General features: G+C 35.2%; 1 protein-coding gene across 2 annotated transcripts; it reads right to left on the minus strand.

The window, feature by feature from the left end:
* Nucleotides 1-115: 115 nt before the first annotated feature.
* On the minus strand, nt 116-16,672 carry LOC306847583 (TBC1 domain family member 5-like). 2 transcript variants are annotated; one of them, XM_079381610.1, is made up of 23 exons: nt 16,599-16,672; nt 12,056-12,123; nt 11,841-11,940; nt 10,447-10,492; nt 10,215-10,323; nt 9,985-10,074; nt 9,820-9,894; nt 9,660-9,727; nt 8,243-8,345; nt 7,981-8,069; nt 7,787-7,837; nt 7,594-7,663; nt 7,292-7,464; nt 6,893-7,035; nt 6,445-6,551; nt 5,317-5,402; nt 4,868-5,157; nt 4,610-4,672; nt 3,444-3,655; nt 3,187-3,283; nt 3,023-3,102; nt 2,510-2,809; nt 116-1,302 (listed from the first exon to the last, which is right to left on the minus strand). In XM_079381610.1, exons 3-23 carry the CDS (start codon nt 11,935-11,937, stop codon nt 1,063-1,065), a joined length of 2,589 nt encoding a protein of 862 aa, XP_079237736.1. In that variant the 5' UTR covers nt 11,938-11,940; nt 12,056-12,123; nt 16,599-16,672; the 3' UTR covers nt 116-1,062. The 2 variants fall into 2 exon arrangements, with proteins under 2 accessions (XP_079237736.1, XP_079237737.1); XM_079381611.1 differs by having other exon boundaries at nt 122-1,302; nt 4,610-4,666; nt 16,599-16,667.
* Between the last annotated feature and the right edge of the window lie 848 nt (nt 16,673-17,520).

Consider the following 17,520-nt stretch of genomic DNA (forward strand, 5'->3'; position numbering starts at 1 on the left):
GAGCATCAAAAACAGCTCACCTACTGTCTACTGGTCGACTATATTTAGGTAGCATAAGAAAAAACTGATCATCTCCACAGAAAAGGACAATAATTGACAAAAATAACACCAGAGTATAAGGAAAGTGTAGCATGTACAAAGCCTTGGATTAGACAAGAGTAATGCTTTTTATTCATCCAGAGTTAATCAGTATTAGGAACATCCCTCGTGTCATGTGCAAAACAATACACAGTTACTTCGGGAACCAAGACAAAATGAGGCTACTGACACCAGAGAAATACTAGAACATAAAAGTTTCACATATCATTGGTTCAAAAATAATGACAAATATGGGAAAAAAACTATTTAGCAAAGGACTATGTTGTGGTCTATGGAATAAAATCGTAAATCTTAAAAAAAGAAAATACAGACAGAAATAGATAACTGTTCAGGCACTGGTTCATTTAAAATCAGTAAAGATGAGTGAGTGAATGAGAGCAACACACAGTCCATATTGATACTAAAGATCTCTACTATTGGATTGAGCATCTCAATGTCCCGCCTTTATCACACAACACTTAGTACTCCAAAAAAAGGACAAAGACAGAGATATAGGGAGAACTGTAGCAAATATAGCTTTTATCTGAGGCAGAGAGTGTGTTAAATGTATTTCACAGGATATTGATTTAGGAGAAAACAAATATAGGTTTTCCACATAAATGTCAAGGTAATGTCCAAAACTTTCAGCCGTAAGGGCATTTTCAAAGAAAATTACAGAATGGAGAATCTCATTTGAGTTGAGGCTGCTTTTTATGGCTTTGGATACCACATTTAGGTAACGGAGCAAAGGATCCATGGTATAGAGCCTTATATTTAGGGAAAAAAGAAAAGAAACGTTTGAATTAAGATGTACGTAAATACACAGCCAGAGGTCCAGGATTTAGGAAACAGTATGTCTGTTTTAGGGATTCAGTTACAGGGCATGGGACACATGAGGCAATCAGCCTGAGTTCATATGTGCAAACGTCCAGCAGAGTTTAAGTGTTGAAGATGGGTCCAGTCATAATTAGGGGGAATCCAGGTTCAAAGGTCAGTAGGATTAACAATAGTGAAATCAGAGTCCTTGCTGTGAGTGCTGCCGTCATCTGGACTGGAGGACCCAGATGTGGTCCCCATCAGAGGGTCTTGAAAATCCATCTTGTTTAAGCCTCGTACTTGCTTAAAGAGTGGAGCCGTGGTGGTTATGCTTTGCTCCTCACTCTCAGATGGCTCGCCATCCTGAGAAACCAAGATGTAGTCGTCCCAGTTTCTCCTCTCAGTGGCCTAAGATAAAAAGTAAATAAAAACTGTGTATGAAATCGGTGTATTTACGATTGTGTGTTTGGGTAAATTGCATTATCATTTGAGGGCTTTATTTGGCAGATATTGATAAATGCAATAAATTTATCAGCATATTGTGTAATTAAAATCAGTGCTAAAATTAAAAAACTTTTAATTAAAAAACTATTAAAATGTAACAAAACTGAAAACAAATATAAATAGATGAAAAATATAATTGGAAATTAGAAATGCTGAAATGGAAAGTTATTGAAATGAAAAAAAAGTTTAAGTTGAAGTACTAAAACAGCTAAAACGGAAGTACAAATAAAGCTAAATAAAATATAAAAAAAATTATAAAATGATTAAAATAATGAAAATATTAAAAATATTCATAAATACTATAATAGTATATTTATAATACTAAAACAACATTTTCATTAATTGACAGCCCAAAAGCTACCCCATACAAATCCCATTTTACATGAAGTAAATTAAGACTGTTTATTATTATTATGCATTATTATTTCATAACAATTAAGGAATTTTCCCACAAATCTCATTCTGTAACACAAATTAAATAAAGAAAAAATATTTATGCATCAGTTGTTGTACTACCTTTAATTTATTTGATAAAAAAAGACTATTTTTTTATTTATTTTTTTCTTTTCTATTTTTTAAACGAAAATCAAAATGCATCTTGCATGGTCATAAATTCATTTAACTTCTTCCAATATATGTGACCCTGGATCATAAGGGTTCATTTTTTGAAATTGAGATTGATACATAAATCAGCTTTCCACTGATGTATGGTTGTTAGGATAGATGTTATTTATTGATGTATGGTTGTCAGCCAATATTTGGTCGAGATACAACTATTTGAAAATCTGGAATCTGAGGGTGCAAAAAATCTAAATATTGAGAAAATCGCCTTTAAAGTTGTCCAAATGAAATTCTTTGCAATGCATATTACTAATCAATAATTAAGTTTTGATATATTTACAGTAGGAAATCTATCATTTTGACCCATACAATGTATTGTTGGCTATTGCTACAAATATGCCCGTGCTACTTATGACTGGTTTTGTGGTCCAGGGTCACATATATATATATAAAAAGAGAAAACATTAATCCTGAAGTACTAATAAAACGAATTTATAGAAAGTGCATGTACTCGCTCACATGGAAAAAGTTTTGTGTAATCCTCTCTTACCTGTGGCTCTGGTATTGTGGTGATATTCTCAGTTGTCAAGACCTTCTCTTCCTCCTCCTCCTCCTCTTCTTTCTCAGCTACCATGTCTCCTTCCTGGTAGTCGATGTGCTGTGGAGCCTTTTGTTGTATGATAGTAGAATCAGCCGTGTCTTCAGACAAATGGTCGGGATCACTCCGGTCCTTTAGTGTGCTATACTTGCTAGAGCAGTAGTGATCATCTGCTATGGTGATCTCCTCATTCTCTTCTGACTCCAGCTGGCTCTGGTTGAATCGGAGAGACCCCTTCAGGATGTCCTTAATCTGGGGACAATATGGACTAAATTAGATTTAATATTAGAGCTAACAGATGTCTATTAGATTTTGTATCAAATTGAATGGGTCTGTGTACTAATTAGATGGGTACTTACGAATAAACAAATACATGAACATAATAAAAATGTATATTTAGTATTTATCTTCATATTATAAAAAAAATACTAATTTATTTTAGCAAAGCAGAGGCCTGATTCATACCTGTTTTAGTCCAGCAAGTGACACCAGAACCTCATCTTCCTTCTCTAGATGCTCCTGCAGTATCACGTCTTGAATTTTGCCTGTCCATCAATTAAAGCACAATCATTATATTTCATCACCAGCGTTTGTTTAGTGCAAAGACAACTGACAGCTCACTGACTCACCTATGTGCATGTTCATCATCTTGGCACAATATTTACTCATGGCCTCTAGGTCATTAATCTGACCTTGTAAGAACGATACCTGGGCCTCCAGCTCCTCCTGTGTATAAAAATACATATACATAAATTAGCATACATATCGGACTTATTAAATAGGAGCTAGTACATGACATCCTAGTAATTCACATGCTATATGAAAAAAGAATAGACATACAAATTTGGGAATGCAAATGGTAAAATTGAAAAGTAAACATGCTTACCGCATCCTTCTTGTTTATAGATTTACTGTGGGACCGTGAGCGACTGATATTAAAGAAAGAGTCTTTCTTTGTTGCAGAGGGGGGAGGAGACGATGATGTGCTGGAGTCTCGGCCCCTGGACACTGGGAGAGGAGGGGAAGACATCGCATGATCCCGCCCACCAGACAAACTCTCAGTGCTGGGGGAGGAGCTAACTGTCCTGGGGGTGTGGCCTGTAAGGTAGACATTAAAAGAACTGTCACAAAAATTAGTCTCAGACAGCAACATCAAATGTAACAGAACAATTTTAACAAAACAGTAAGCTACATAAATAGCACGAGTTGGAGACAATCACACAGCGTGCAGTAAATCAACCAGACGTTGACCTTAAAAACAGCAGGACTATCTGACTTGTACTATGAAGATGATAGACATTAATTTATAATAAGACATATTCACAGAAAGTTCAGAGAATATTTACATCATCCAAAAGTCTGGGGTCAGTAAGATTTTAAAAGAAATTCATACTTTTATTCAGTGAGTATGGATTAATTTGATCAAAAGTGACAGTAAAAAGATTTAAAATGGTACAGTATAAAAGTGTTTTTAAACTTTGTTCATCAAAGACAGCTGAATACAATGCATCACAATTTCCACAAAAATATTAATAGCACAACTGTTTTCAACACTGATAGTAATAATAATGGTTCTTGAGCACCAAATCAGAACGATTTCTGAAGGATCATGTGACACTGAAGACTGCTGAAAATTCAGCTTTGCCATTACAGAAATAAAAGACATTTTCAAATATTTTAAATTCTAATACTATTTCACAATGGTACTGTTTTTACTGAATTTTTCAAACAAATGCAGTGTTGGTGAACATAAGAGACTTCTTTCAAAAACAAAAAAATCCTACTGACCCCAAACATTTAAACGGTAGTTAATTATTTTATTTTATTACATAATTAATTTAGAATAGCCTAATATAATACAAATATAGAATTTTTTTTTGGTTGAACTAACTTACTGAAAAAAAACCTGGTGACAAAAAGCAGAATTTGAACACAGACACGCATGCATGGATTACACAGCAGACACGTCACAGTAAAAGCATAAAAAAAATACAGGATCAAATAAAATGCATTTATACAGCACACATGCATTGTTGTCATGGCAGCAGTTACCTGGGGTATCAGTTTGAATCTGGGCAGGGAGAGATATCTGAGAGGCTCCACAAGAACCTACATCTAACAGACAGCAGAGTAAGGCTACAGCACACACCTATTCTGTCACATGTACCTGTGCTTGAGCACATGCATGTACACATTCACATCATAATCCATGCACAATGAAGTATTAATAACTTCAGGAGGTATACGGGTAAAATGAACACAATCCATAAGCGTACTGGTTTGAAAAGGTGTGCCTATGCAAGTGCTCACCTTTGCTGAGGTGCACCGGCATACTTTCAGACTTCAGCAACCGGTGCTGATGCTGCGCTTGCGGGAACAGCTGCGATTTCATCTGTGTGTTTGAGGGGGCGGTGCATGATGGAGGCTCAGCCAATGGGTGTGGTACAGGAACTTGAGGGGGAGGAGCTGACATCACCTCACTGTTAATTGGCGAGATGCCGCTGGAGGCGCCTCCGATTGGTGCGATGAGCTTCCGGCCGAAATTAAGAAGTGAACTGGATACTTTATTAATGTTGAGAGGTGCTGCTTTAGTGCTGGTCCTGGAGAAAAAGAAAAGAAAAAAGTAATATTATAATACATTATGAATAATTATAATATTAATCCTTAGATTAATGCTTAATTTCTGCTTTAAACAAGAGTTGCACCAAATGTATAAATATATATATAAAAAAAAGGTAATGCACAAAAATACAAGATACCGAGTCTTGTTGACCAAGTCGGCCCCACGGGTTTTGTAGTAATCAAGGTTTTGCTGGAACTGGTAGTTTACCGGTCTTGGATTATTCTAAAATTATATAAAAAGACAAATGACAAAAATAGCACATATATATATATATATACGGGCAATATATGAAGAATTTATTTGCAAAAACCATTAACTCAGGTTTTTTTTATTGTGCATTCCAAGTAATATTAATCAAACTGCAGTTGGGTTGTTTTGATTAAATAATAATAACAAAAACAGGCAATTTACAAAATTAAAGTTCATTGAAAGTATGTTTTTTTTTTAACATTTTAAAAGTTTGTTTTATAGCAAAAGCAGATATTTCCACATTTCACGTTTTAGAGTAAAAAAACCCACTCGCTTAATCTTTGTAATCTCCTCAGATGACAATGTAGATGCCTGACAAACGTTGTTGTGATCATAGATTTATGGCTGTGATTACACACAATGCACAAAGCTTTTCCCTCACCATTGTAACGCGCTGCTTTTTCAAGGTTCCATGAAAACGTTTCAGCTTTAAGATGAGGTTCAAGTAGTTCATCGAAATTATTCATCCTCGATCACTTTTAGTCAGCTTTGACGAAACTCTTTTCAAAGTGAAAGTAGCCTTGTCACCTGACCTGAATACAGCACACTGATTCGCTAAAATGGATTTATCGGCTTCTGTTCAAAAACAACAAGGGAGCTTGTCGGCTTCTGCAGTAAAACGTGAACTCGCGATGCCTTGAAAGTGGACAATACAGGCTTTTTTGTCAAAATGTGTTTAGGGTTCAGATCACGCTATATGTGGAGAATAATGCGCGGCAATCAGCTCATTTTGTTTTGAAAGTGACTTTTATCGGTTTTTGCAAATGAACACATACATATATACACATATACATATACATATATATATATTATAACAATTATATTATTATGACTCCAATTACATTACTAAATACTACATTTATTTAACAAATATTCTTATATTATAAATATACATTTGAAATAAATATATTTTTAAAAATACGCATTTCATAAAATAAATTGTATTTGTAATTTTTATTTTTTTGTATATTTATTTTTTAAATAATATTGAAAGTGAAAATGTGCATGACAGTACCTTAGGGTCTCTGAGAAAAAGTGCTTTCAGCAGCAGAGAGTGGATGTCTCCAATAGGAGGATAGTGCATCAGGAGCCCGAGACACGTCTGGAAGTTACTAGCGATCACTACGACATGAAAAACACAGGAACGATAGTTACTGCATATTCAAATAAACTGATAACGTTCTTTTAGAGCTCTTTGTAAAGATACATGTTCAGTGCCAGCAAGCATAAGCCAACTAATCTGCATGCCATTACTTGCTGTGCTTGGATTGGTTATGTAGGTGTTAGTGATGCGATATAACTAGACACACTATTGACATACTGTTTGTGGGTTTATATTGCTTGATATCTATAGAGCTACAGGGTGAACACTCAAAGTGCATTTAGGCCTTAAGAAGCCTATATCTTGTGTTCAATTGGTTTGTGTTATGAATGAAGCACAGATGAGAGAGAATTGAACTCACATGCATCTCTGATGTACAGAAGCATAGCGACAAACACGTAATCCACTAGATCCAAAGTGATGCTGTCTGCGAAAAGAGCATCCCAGACCACCAACAGATCCTGCAGTGGAAACTCCCGACCAAACAGCAGTCGAACCCAGCGACTGCCCACAAACATACAGAGAATTCATAAATGATGGGGGGAAAAAATGTGACAAATAAAAAACACTTATGATTTAACATATCTTTAATCCTACACGATTTATATTCAACACACAGAAATGACCAGTAATGCTTTAATAATAATACATTTAAAAATATACCAGAATATTATATATATTAAAAGTAATAAAACTATTAATATAATAAATAATAATATATATAATAAAATAATAATATAGTTCACTGACTCATACTCACATGCCATAAATCTGAGGAGCTATTTCTAGTCTGTTGAGGTGCATGTACAGTTCAATGTCGTGTTTCTTCACTAGCTGGTCCTGAATGCGGTTGACTTTGGTCACAATGGCAACAGAAGGGCCCGAGTCCTGTGGTCTTGCAAAGGGGATACTGGTTAACATCTCTTCTTTGCCCTGAAAGATTTAAGCATAAGTAATGTCAACAAGATTGAAGTCTGAATTTGGCACTAACAAAATATCAATGCAGTTGATATATCAAGATGCATAAAAATATCAAGTTTTACATAAAATCATTCCTGGTACCTTTCTGACCTCCCGTTCAAAATTGCTGAACCAGGGTTCTGCTGTCTCCATGAGCAGAGAAAACATGGCACTATGGGAAAATTGATGAACAAAAAGACAGACTGAGAAAAGCATGTTTTGCAACTATATGCATTTAAATAGAGACACGACAAATTGGTTTCAGATTTGTTATGATAATGTGACATTTACTCACTAAGCATCATGCTCATGGAATTTAGGATCCAGAAGGACTTTCATCTCTTCACTGCAAATGAGGAAAGACACAGTTTAAATAAATATACTAAGAATAACTGAACATTCCATTAATAATGATTCAAAACACTGCGCAGAACAAATTTAAAAACTTAGTCTTCAGACGGTCTCGTCTTTGTGGTAAATAGGTCAGACCTGGGATTGGCCGTCTCACTGGCATGTTGAAACGCTTGATGATCACAATGAAGAACAAACACTATAGGGGCCAGTAACTCATGCATGCCCTGTAGAAAGATAGAGAGGGAGGGATGAAGAGGCAAAAAAAAAAAAAAAAAAAGAGAATAATGTAGAGAGATGAATGCTTTTGGGAAAATTATTATTAGATACGTCTGAGCCAGTCTGACAGGTTATGTTGTGGTGTGGCAGTATTTGTCACAATCATTAAGTGTTTATAAACCTGCTTATAGAGTAACTGTTCATTCTCTCGTGCATAGCAGAACAGAATATCAGTCAGCTTTGTCCTGACATCCTCTTCCTGGAAGTACAGCATCTCTGGAAACCTGCAGCCAATCAAGGAGTAGCAGACATAATATAATATAATAATGCAACAGTATCAAAATAAAATTCAATTTTGTATGAAAAAAATAAAAATGCAAACTAAATTCAACAGTTTAAATGATAAAATGTAAAAAAATACAAATAAAAAAACTACCATTCAAAAGTTTGGGGTCAGTTTTATTATTTTTAAAGGGGTGGTTGACTTTTTTTTTCTAGGCTTGATTGTGATTATGGGGTGCCGTCTAACATGTGTTAATGCTTCGTTTGTTAAAAAACGCAATTTCACATAACTGCAGAGGATATTAGTGAAGAGGACCGCGCAGAACCTGTGCAAGCACGGCTTTTAATGGTAGGCCTAAGTTTTTTGGTTGTTGTCTCATACGTTTAGATACGCTGTTATTTGTAAATGCTACTGCTTCGGTTAGCTTTTAATATACGGTTGCATTTCTGATTAAAGCTTTAATACAGTACGGCACCCGCACACCATGTATAACGCTTCTCATAACTACAGTATGTGAAAATAAGTGTATTCACTGAGCTGATGATATGAATGAGAGAGAGAGAGAGAGAGAGAGCGAGAGAGAGATGCAGAGCAGAGCGTGTGCAGAGCAGGGGGATGCGAGGAACAGTATTAAGAACTGCTGCTTTAGAACACTGATTTTGAAACTTGTGAATCCATTAGAATCGTTAGAAGACAATTGCGATTCATATATACATATATATTTTTTTTTCGTGCATCCCTAGTTTTCTCTTTCTCTTCTCTAAAGCAGCGCAGCATGGTCTCGCTCCCTTTGCTGCGTGTTCCCGGGGGCGGGGTTTATCTGGGTCCGTGACGTATTGGACCCGGGAAGTAACTCATTGTAGTCCCTTACCAGTCGTTTTTGTAGGCATTAAACTGCCAGAATTTTAAAAGATATCTCCGTTTGCATTGAACTTTCAGCTTCGCAACTTTGCAGATATTGTTTATGCTCAAACAGCAACATTACATACTAACGTTAAAAAAGTGAAATCGCAATCAACCACCCCTTCAAATAAATTAACACTTTTATTCAGCAAAGTGAAAAAAAGTGAAAGTAAAGACATCGACATTGTTGCAAAAAATAAATGCTCTTCTTCTGAACTTTCTATTCATCAAAGAAACCTGAGAAGATGCATCACAAGTTTCTGCAAAATTATTAAGGGGCACAGCTGTTTTCAAAATTGATAAGAGTTTCGTGAGCACCGAATCAGCATATTAGACTGATGTCTGAAGGATCATGTGACACTGAAGACTGAATGGATGGTAGTGTACCTGTACAGGTAGTTCACACACTTACGTTCGTAAAACATCTTGTTTGATCATGCTCCTGAGCTCCTTATCCTGAAAGAACTTATTCCATAGACTCTAAAGAGAGAGAGAGAAAAAATATGTCAATCAAACAGTAATAGACAGATCCAGCCATTCTTATTGTTTTACTGCATTGGCTGTTCTCTCACCCCCTCATCCTGTGACAGTGGGTTGTTCACCACCAGGTCCTGCTGGCCAGCAGCTTTGCGAGGGTTTGTAATATGCTGCCGTTTAAGAGAAACGATCATGATTTAGTGTCAAAACCTACTGAAGCCCCATAAATCACTGCCAAAAACATGTGCGCGCACACATACCGTCTCTTTGATCTTCTCATACTGTGCTCTGTGCTCGTTGGTTCGACTGATCCATTGAGTCTTATCTTCTGGTAGGACGTCCAGATAAAGCTGGAACCAACGAAAGCTTATAATTTTTTCTGCCCCGTTTGGCACAGAAATTGCACACTTAACTTTTCAACCTCAATAACAACAAGATGACAGTTTTCATGCAGTAAACCTGTCATCTGCCACTGTCAGGTAGCCATTACCTTCCAGCATATGCTGCGGAATCGGCTGCTCCGTAATCGTCCGTTAATACCAGCCTGCCTGATCCGCGCCAGATAGTTACAGTTCTGGAACAAATCATCCCACTCCTTTCTGTAAAGAGCACGTCAAAGAGAATGTTAGAGGATAGAGATACACCATCACACAGCATTGAGTTCCATATGAGAACCAGAGTAGATCTCTGATGCTTGGTTACATTAGGGAAAAATTAATGACCTGTATGATTGAAGCGTGGACTCAACAGCACTATCCAATGATCCTCCTGAAATTAAAGAAACAAAATTACAAAGAGAAAACAGTTAAGAGTCTTAAGACATCATCGTTTGTGACCTAAACATGGAAACGACTGAATTCAGAATAATTATGTTTTAAATAAAAAGTTAATCTTTTTCATAGTGCAGTATAGCGCTAGGCAATATATTGTGTATTAATAATACAACCATAGTGATTTTTCACGTTTAAAACTTTTACAAATCAAATACAAAATCCCTCCTTGTCTTGGTACGTTTAATGATGGCAGAGATGTTTCAATAGTGTTTCTGATTTAAATATAAACATTAGATTTTATAAACATTAGATTTCATGAGTTTGATTCATTTCTCTGAATCAGTTCAAACGGTCCACGCAAGTGAATCAATTCAAAACTCAGTTTGTCTCATGGCATTTTTCATACTTTCAAATATTTTAGTAAAAATAAACATAATATGTAAATATACACTATTGTTTAAAAGGTTGGGTTCAGTAAGATGTTGGTTTAAAGAAATTCATATTTTCATTCAGCAAGGATGCATTATAATGATCAAAAGTGACAGTAAAGCCATTTATAATGTGATAAAAGGTGTCTATTTTAAATAAATGCTGTTCTTTTAAACTTTCTATTCAACAAAGCATCCCAAAAAGCACCAAATCAGTAAATTAGAATGATTTTCATAGAATTTGAAAATATATTAAAATAAAAAGTTATTTTATATTGTAGTAATATTTTACAGTATTACAGTTTTTAACAATTTTTGATCAAATAAATGCAGCCTAGTTGAGCATAAGAGACTTTATACAAAAACGTACCCTACACTTTTGTAAAGTAAAAATAAAATAAAAGAAGTCTGGTAATTACCATGTATTTTTATATTAGTTTATAAATGATTAATTAAATATTCCTGACTTCATCTACAGAAAACATGCCTTGATCATTTTCAGCTAGATTACAGTGTTTTAGTACTCACTTTAAAAAGAATGCCAGATGAAAGTGAAGAAAATACAACAGAATATTACAGAAGAATAATGGTTCACAATCAAGAACAGGTAAGCAGTGAGTGCAATGAAAACTGTTCCCTTTTTTGCTTTGTTTACACATAGGTCTGACTTTGATTCTGTGTGAACGACATTACAGTTTCTACTGGCTGAAGAGCATTTAGGAAAACATAACTACTTACAAGTCTAGTTTTTTCGCATTATTTTGATCATAAGAGCCATTTTTTGGTATTATGAGTTAATAGCAATAGTCAAAATTCAATCACAGTACTTATCAAAATAAATGCAACAAAATATGCACTCCTATTCTTCACATTGTTAGGTCTCCGATTTTAATGTAGATCTATTAGGTATATTACGGTCTCTGTTCCTGTTGTAGTTCTGTAGAGGGTCGTAACCCGTCTCCTGCTCGTCCTGCTGCAGCGGGTGTTGTGTTTCGAAGTTTGGGTGTTGCATGTCCTGCAAAACCACAGAGGAAGAGCTTAAGACTGTGATATCAACATACACCACTGAAACCACGATCAACACTACAGTACAAAACAGGAACTACATCAGGTATTGTGTGGATACTCACTGTTAGACTCGCCTTGTTCTCCTCATAGGCCTGATCACAGCGGAGACCACAGTCCACTAACCATTAATCTGACAAACAGCAGAGCAAATCAAATTAATAAACCGACAGAGCCTAAACTGACATTACTAATGGTTTACTTATAGTTGACTTTGCATATTAAACCATTGGATAATAGCATGAAGTATTTTAAAGGGACAGTCCACTCAAAAATTTAAATTCTGTCATCATTTACTCCCCCTCATATCAATCCAAACTGCATGACTTTCTTTCTTCTATGGAACATAAAAGAATGTATTTTGAAGAATGTTAACCAAACTGTTTCATTTTCCATTGACTTCTATAGTATGGACAAAAAAAATAATGGAAAACTATTTGCTTACCAACATTACTTAAAATATCTTCATTTATATTCCAAAGAAGAAAGAAATGCGTACAGGTTTGGAAACACATGAGGATGAACAAATGATAACAATTTTCGTTTTTGGGTGAACTATCCCTTTAACACTGAAAACAAAAAAATTTGTAGAATAGTTCATTGGGAAAAAAAAATAAAAATAAAATAAAATATCGCAAATTGTCTTCATCTTTTCAGAACTGGTTAGGACAAAACTCAAATCAATATGCCAGAGACAGCAGCTTGTATCATGTCTGGTTAGTATACACTGAACAGACTGTGTTTGTTTGGATTAATTACATTGTTTCATTTTAGTCGAAACCATTTGTAATTAAATCCAAGTTTAGCTGCTACTTCTGGCACAGAATGTAAATGTATTTCACACCCAAACAGTTTCTAAATTCATGACAGCATCATGAAAGGAGAGTGCCAGCAACTCAGTTCTTTAAATTCATTGAAATGTTTAATTGTGTATACAACTTTATCATCACCTCAGGATCATTACACCAGCAACACTTGTATTCATTTACCAGAATAACCAGTCGTGCTAACATTTGACAGATGTGCAGCGAATTAAAACACAGTCTTAACTCAAACAAAGAAACAAAGGCAAACAAACAGCACTCATTTGATCTGTTGTATATGTGGTGTTATTGTTCTGCAGCACTGAGGGCACGTGAGCAAACACACTGGTGGTGCCAAGCGCTGTTTGGAAGTGACTCCCAGATATTTATAAACCAAAAATATCCCAGCTCCGACAATCCCGAGCCAGACAGCGCTGATGTGACAGCATTAGGCTCTAAAAAGTGGAAAAACAGGCTTGTCTGGATTTTTTTTTTCTTCTATTTTTAAACCCAAATCCATTCTTTTGTTTTTAATGAGGTTACATTTGGTTCTGAACACATACAACCGCCAGCAAACGTCCTTTATCAATTATGTAGATGAACTAATAAACACTGATCTAATATCTCACTACACCAAAAGACAGCCTGTGCAACTCATGCATTATATAACTGTTTTATTAGATGATATATGAAGAAAAGCTGCCTAGGAAATTGACGTTGTGGGGGTGGGATGGTACAAAGAAACTAAATTTATTAAGTTATTTCATAGCATAAACAATTAAATAATATTAAAAACTGTATTATTATTATTAAAATAAAGTAATAATTACATACTGTAAATATAAATACCTAATATAACAACTATTATTAAATAACAAATCAAATAAAAAGTAACAACTATATAACATAAAACTATTATTATTATTATTATTATTACTACTATTAATAGTAATAATAGCATTCCATTCAAAAGTTTGATTTCTGTCAAAAATAAAAATGTTAATAAATCATAAGTGGCAGATTTCAAATGGCATAAGCTAACAGATAGCTTTCTCCGTGTATTATAGACCTCCTTGGCCCAGCTCAATTAGATTTATGCATTAGCTGTGGTACAGTGGGAAATCCCAGGATCCTCTGCAGTGAAGTACAGTGCTGGAAATTAGCATAAAGCCTCAGGGACAACTAGAGGTATGATTAAGTCAAGCCAGACACATTAATAATAATTAAAATATGCTAAACACAACAATAATAATGAACTGGACCTGCAAGATGCCTCAGCAGCCTCACACAAAGAAATTCAACTAAGACATTCACCAAAAAGATTATTAAGTAAAACAGAAATAAAAATACAGTAGCTCTCTGCAATTAGATGTTGGGTTGGTGTGGCATTAAAATATTGCTTTAATGTTCAGTTTGTTTCTAACATTGCAATTACAGCATTTATTGGCACAGCTGCAGGCTAAAGGCAGCACTGATGCAATCACTCCACAAATGAATCCTTGCATATTTCATTAGATATTCACATATGTGCGCGCACGCACACACACAACATGCATAAATATTTATTACTGCATCAAATAACTGGTAGGAGATTTGAGATTCAGATGCAGGGCAAAAGTTGCTTCGCTTGTATGTGCTAATATACATGCATAATCAAGGAGAAAAGCTCGATTAAAATTAGGGCTGAATAGATTTTTGTATATAATTTTGATTTAGCTAAGATTAACATGGCATTGTCTCCATTTTAATACATTAGGATTGAAAAAGACAATCTATATGCAATCCTTAAATACTATGAGTGCATTTGAGATAAAGTAATGAGGAACCGAAAAACACTACTGTGAGAAACCTGTGCTGAACCACAATTAAGAAACGAAACAAACACAACTCACACAACACAACTGTAACTAGGGAAAAAAAGTAATTTGCATAAATAGAAATGCTAAAGGGAAGTTACTGTAGACTAGTAAATACAAAATTATCCTGAATAGTATTTTGTGAATTTTAGGATCACAAAATAATCCACCAAACATTTAAGGAGTTCCATGAGACAAAACCCAGCTCATTACATCAAAACGCCCGTGGGTGTAGCACACACAAATAAGGAGGGTTACAGAAGCAGACCAGGCCTAAACCTGTTTAAACACATTCACATGCCTTCACTTCATCAGCCAGTTACAGAACAGAGCTCCTGCACCAATCACATGACAGTAGCTTGTAGGAATTCTACGAGCTACTGGGTGAACTCAAAAACCCTACGTTATCATTAATAAATATGCTTGGTCATAATATTAGGGTAGTACTAAATTAAGAAAAAGAATGTGCACATGTTCTGGTTCTGTACTATGCATGTATTCACAAATAATGATAACCTGAAACCTTTCGAATATTACAGGACTAAGAGTACAAATTTATTCAAACAGGAATTAACCAAAGGCTGTGAGCTAGTTGTAATCTGACATGGTTTGTATGCATTAAATACTGCAGCAAGACAGGCGTTTAACTCAAACGTCACCAAGTGTGTGTGTGTGTGTGTGCGCGCAAGTGTGAAAACAGGCAGCAAGCTGGTCTTGTGATGCCATGGGAAGTCTTTTTCTGTTGTTCAAACAATGTGGCCTCAGGTCTAAAGAGAATCATATAGTCCTCCAAAGATCATGCTGTCCTGCTTCACAATCACATTATAATGCTACATAGAAAACTTAAAGAAAAATATCAAAAGGAAAAAAAAAAAAAAGAGGGCGGCATTAAAATTCAGGTGGTCATTTTCACATTTTAGTTACTTGTTAAATTAAAGGGAAGGGAAGTGGTGTGTGGCCAAGTATGGTGACCCATACTCAGAATTTGTGCTCTGCATTTAACCCATCCAAGTGTACACACAGTAGTGAACACACACCCGGAGCAGTGGGCAGCCAATGCTCAAGGGTCTCACCTCAGTCGTGCTATTGAGGGTGGAGAGAGTGTTGGTTATTCACTCCGCCCACCTACAATCCCTGCCAGACCTGAGACTTGAACCCACAACCTTCAGGTTACAAGTCCAACTCTCTATCCATTTTTCATACAATTTATTTAAAATGTTAATTATCAGAATCTGATTTGTCCAATATTGAAAACAGATAATATCAAAGCTTAATATCAGTAGTTTGAAAATACTTTTATCTATGTTCTCTATTATAAGTTACAAAGACTTGATGCATCATATTAGTTTGAACAGACATCACAGTATAGATTTATAATATCAGCCATCATATTGGTTACAAGTCACTGCATAATAATTATCGGCTATCAGCAAAGCTGTAACCATTTATTTAGAACTGGAGGAGACCAAACAAAAAAAATGTACAAAAATGTTTCCACTCTATGCATTTTGTCATAAAGCTTTCAGATTCGGGAGCTAAGAACCCCTAACCAGAAGTAATAATATAAATGGGACAATGATCTCATAATGTGGACAGACATCAATTGCACAACTAATGAAATATAGTTTGAAACTTACAGGCATCCATACAGCCCAAATATGAAAGGCACATTTCAAAGTGATAGTTATAATTTCTCATATGCATGTCCCCGACGCCTAATGTTTGGGATTTACATTATAAAAGTGATTAAAAGCGGTTAATAAAGTTGGATTTATTGATGGAGATGCTGAGTCTACAGGCCTCACGGGGCTGGCAGCTCCATACTTCCGATATGAACCATTGCACAACACTTTACAATCTTAACGTCGCTGCATTCATTTTGGACAAGCACTCCGACTATCGCAAACGGCCGTTTCGATGCAGTAAGGGGAATTGAGTTGATATTTTACCTGCAATGCTTCACGCGGGTCTGCCCATTCTGCATGTAAACACTAGCGCGAGTCAGGCGGATGTGCCGCAGAACAGCTGATCAGACACGTGACTCTTATTTTATCCTTATTTGAATCGAAAGTCAGAAATAACTCATCTGACATAAGAACTGTAGGTTATATTACGTTGAAGTATTTCTTTAAATGGCCCAAAAATTCACAATATGACAACAAATACCACTTATAAAATAGCAGATTAATTTAGCTTAGAAATGAATCAGAGATGTTTGCTAAAAATCTTTGTACAAAGGTACCATTTCATTTTATTATATCGTAATCACAAAGTAACAGCATGTGCTCCTAAAAGCACCTGTCCTCAGATAATAACCCTGGACCACAAAACCAGTCACAAGGGTTATTTTGTTTTTAAATTGAGATTTATACATAATCTGACAGCTGAATAAATAAGCTTTCCATTTGATGTATGGTTTGTTAGGATAGGATATTATTTGGTCGAGGTAAATCAAAATATTGAGAATATAAGAAGTTATGCATATTACTAATCAAAAAGTAAGTTTTGATATATTACGGTAGAAAATGTACAAAATATCATCATGGAATATAATCTTTACTTAATATCCTAATGATTTTTGGCATAAAAGAATTAAAATCATTTTTACCCATACAATGGCTATTGCTACAAATATACCCATGATACTTATGACTGGTTTTGTGGTCCAGGGTCACATATATAATAAAATATATTAACTCAAGAAAGCTACTCAAAAATGGCAGAAGATTTTTGTTAAGATCTTCTTTGTAAAATAATCTAATTTTCAACATGGTTTTACTCTACTCTTTGTCAATACTGTCAGACCTTTATGAAAATATTTATGATATTGGACAAAGTCAGTGGGATTTTTAGATATTTTCCCTCATTTTA

The sequence above is a fragment of the Barbus barbus genome, assembly GCF_936440315.1.
Source record: "Barbus barbus genome assembly, chromosome: 27".
Taxonomy (NCBI): domain Eukaryota; kingdom Metazoa; phylum Chordata; class Actinopteri; order Cypriniformes; family Cyprinidae; genus Barbus; species Barbus barbus.

Coding starts and splice junctions, on each gene's coding strand:
- LOC306847583 (XM_079381610.1), bottom strand. CDS start 11,937: ATGCAACACCCAAACTTCGAAACACAACACCCGCTGCAGCAGGACGAG. Junction 8,070..8,242: donor AACAGTTACTCTATAAGCAG/GTTTATAAACAC, acceptor ATCTTTCTACAG/GGCATGCATGAGTTACTGGC. Junction 7,465..7,593: donor TTGAACGGGAGGTCAGAAAG/GTACCAGGAATG, acceptor TAAATCTTTCAG/GGCAAAGAAGAGATGTTAAC.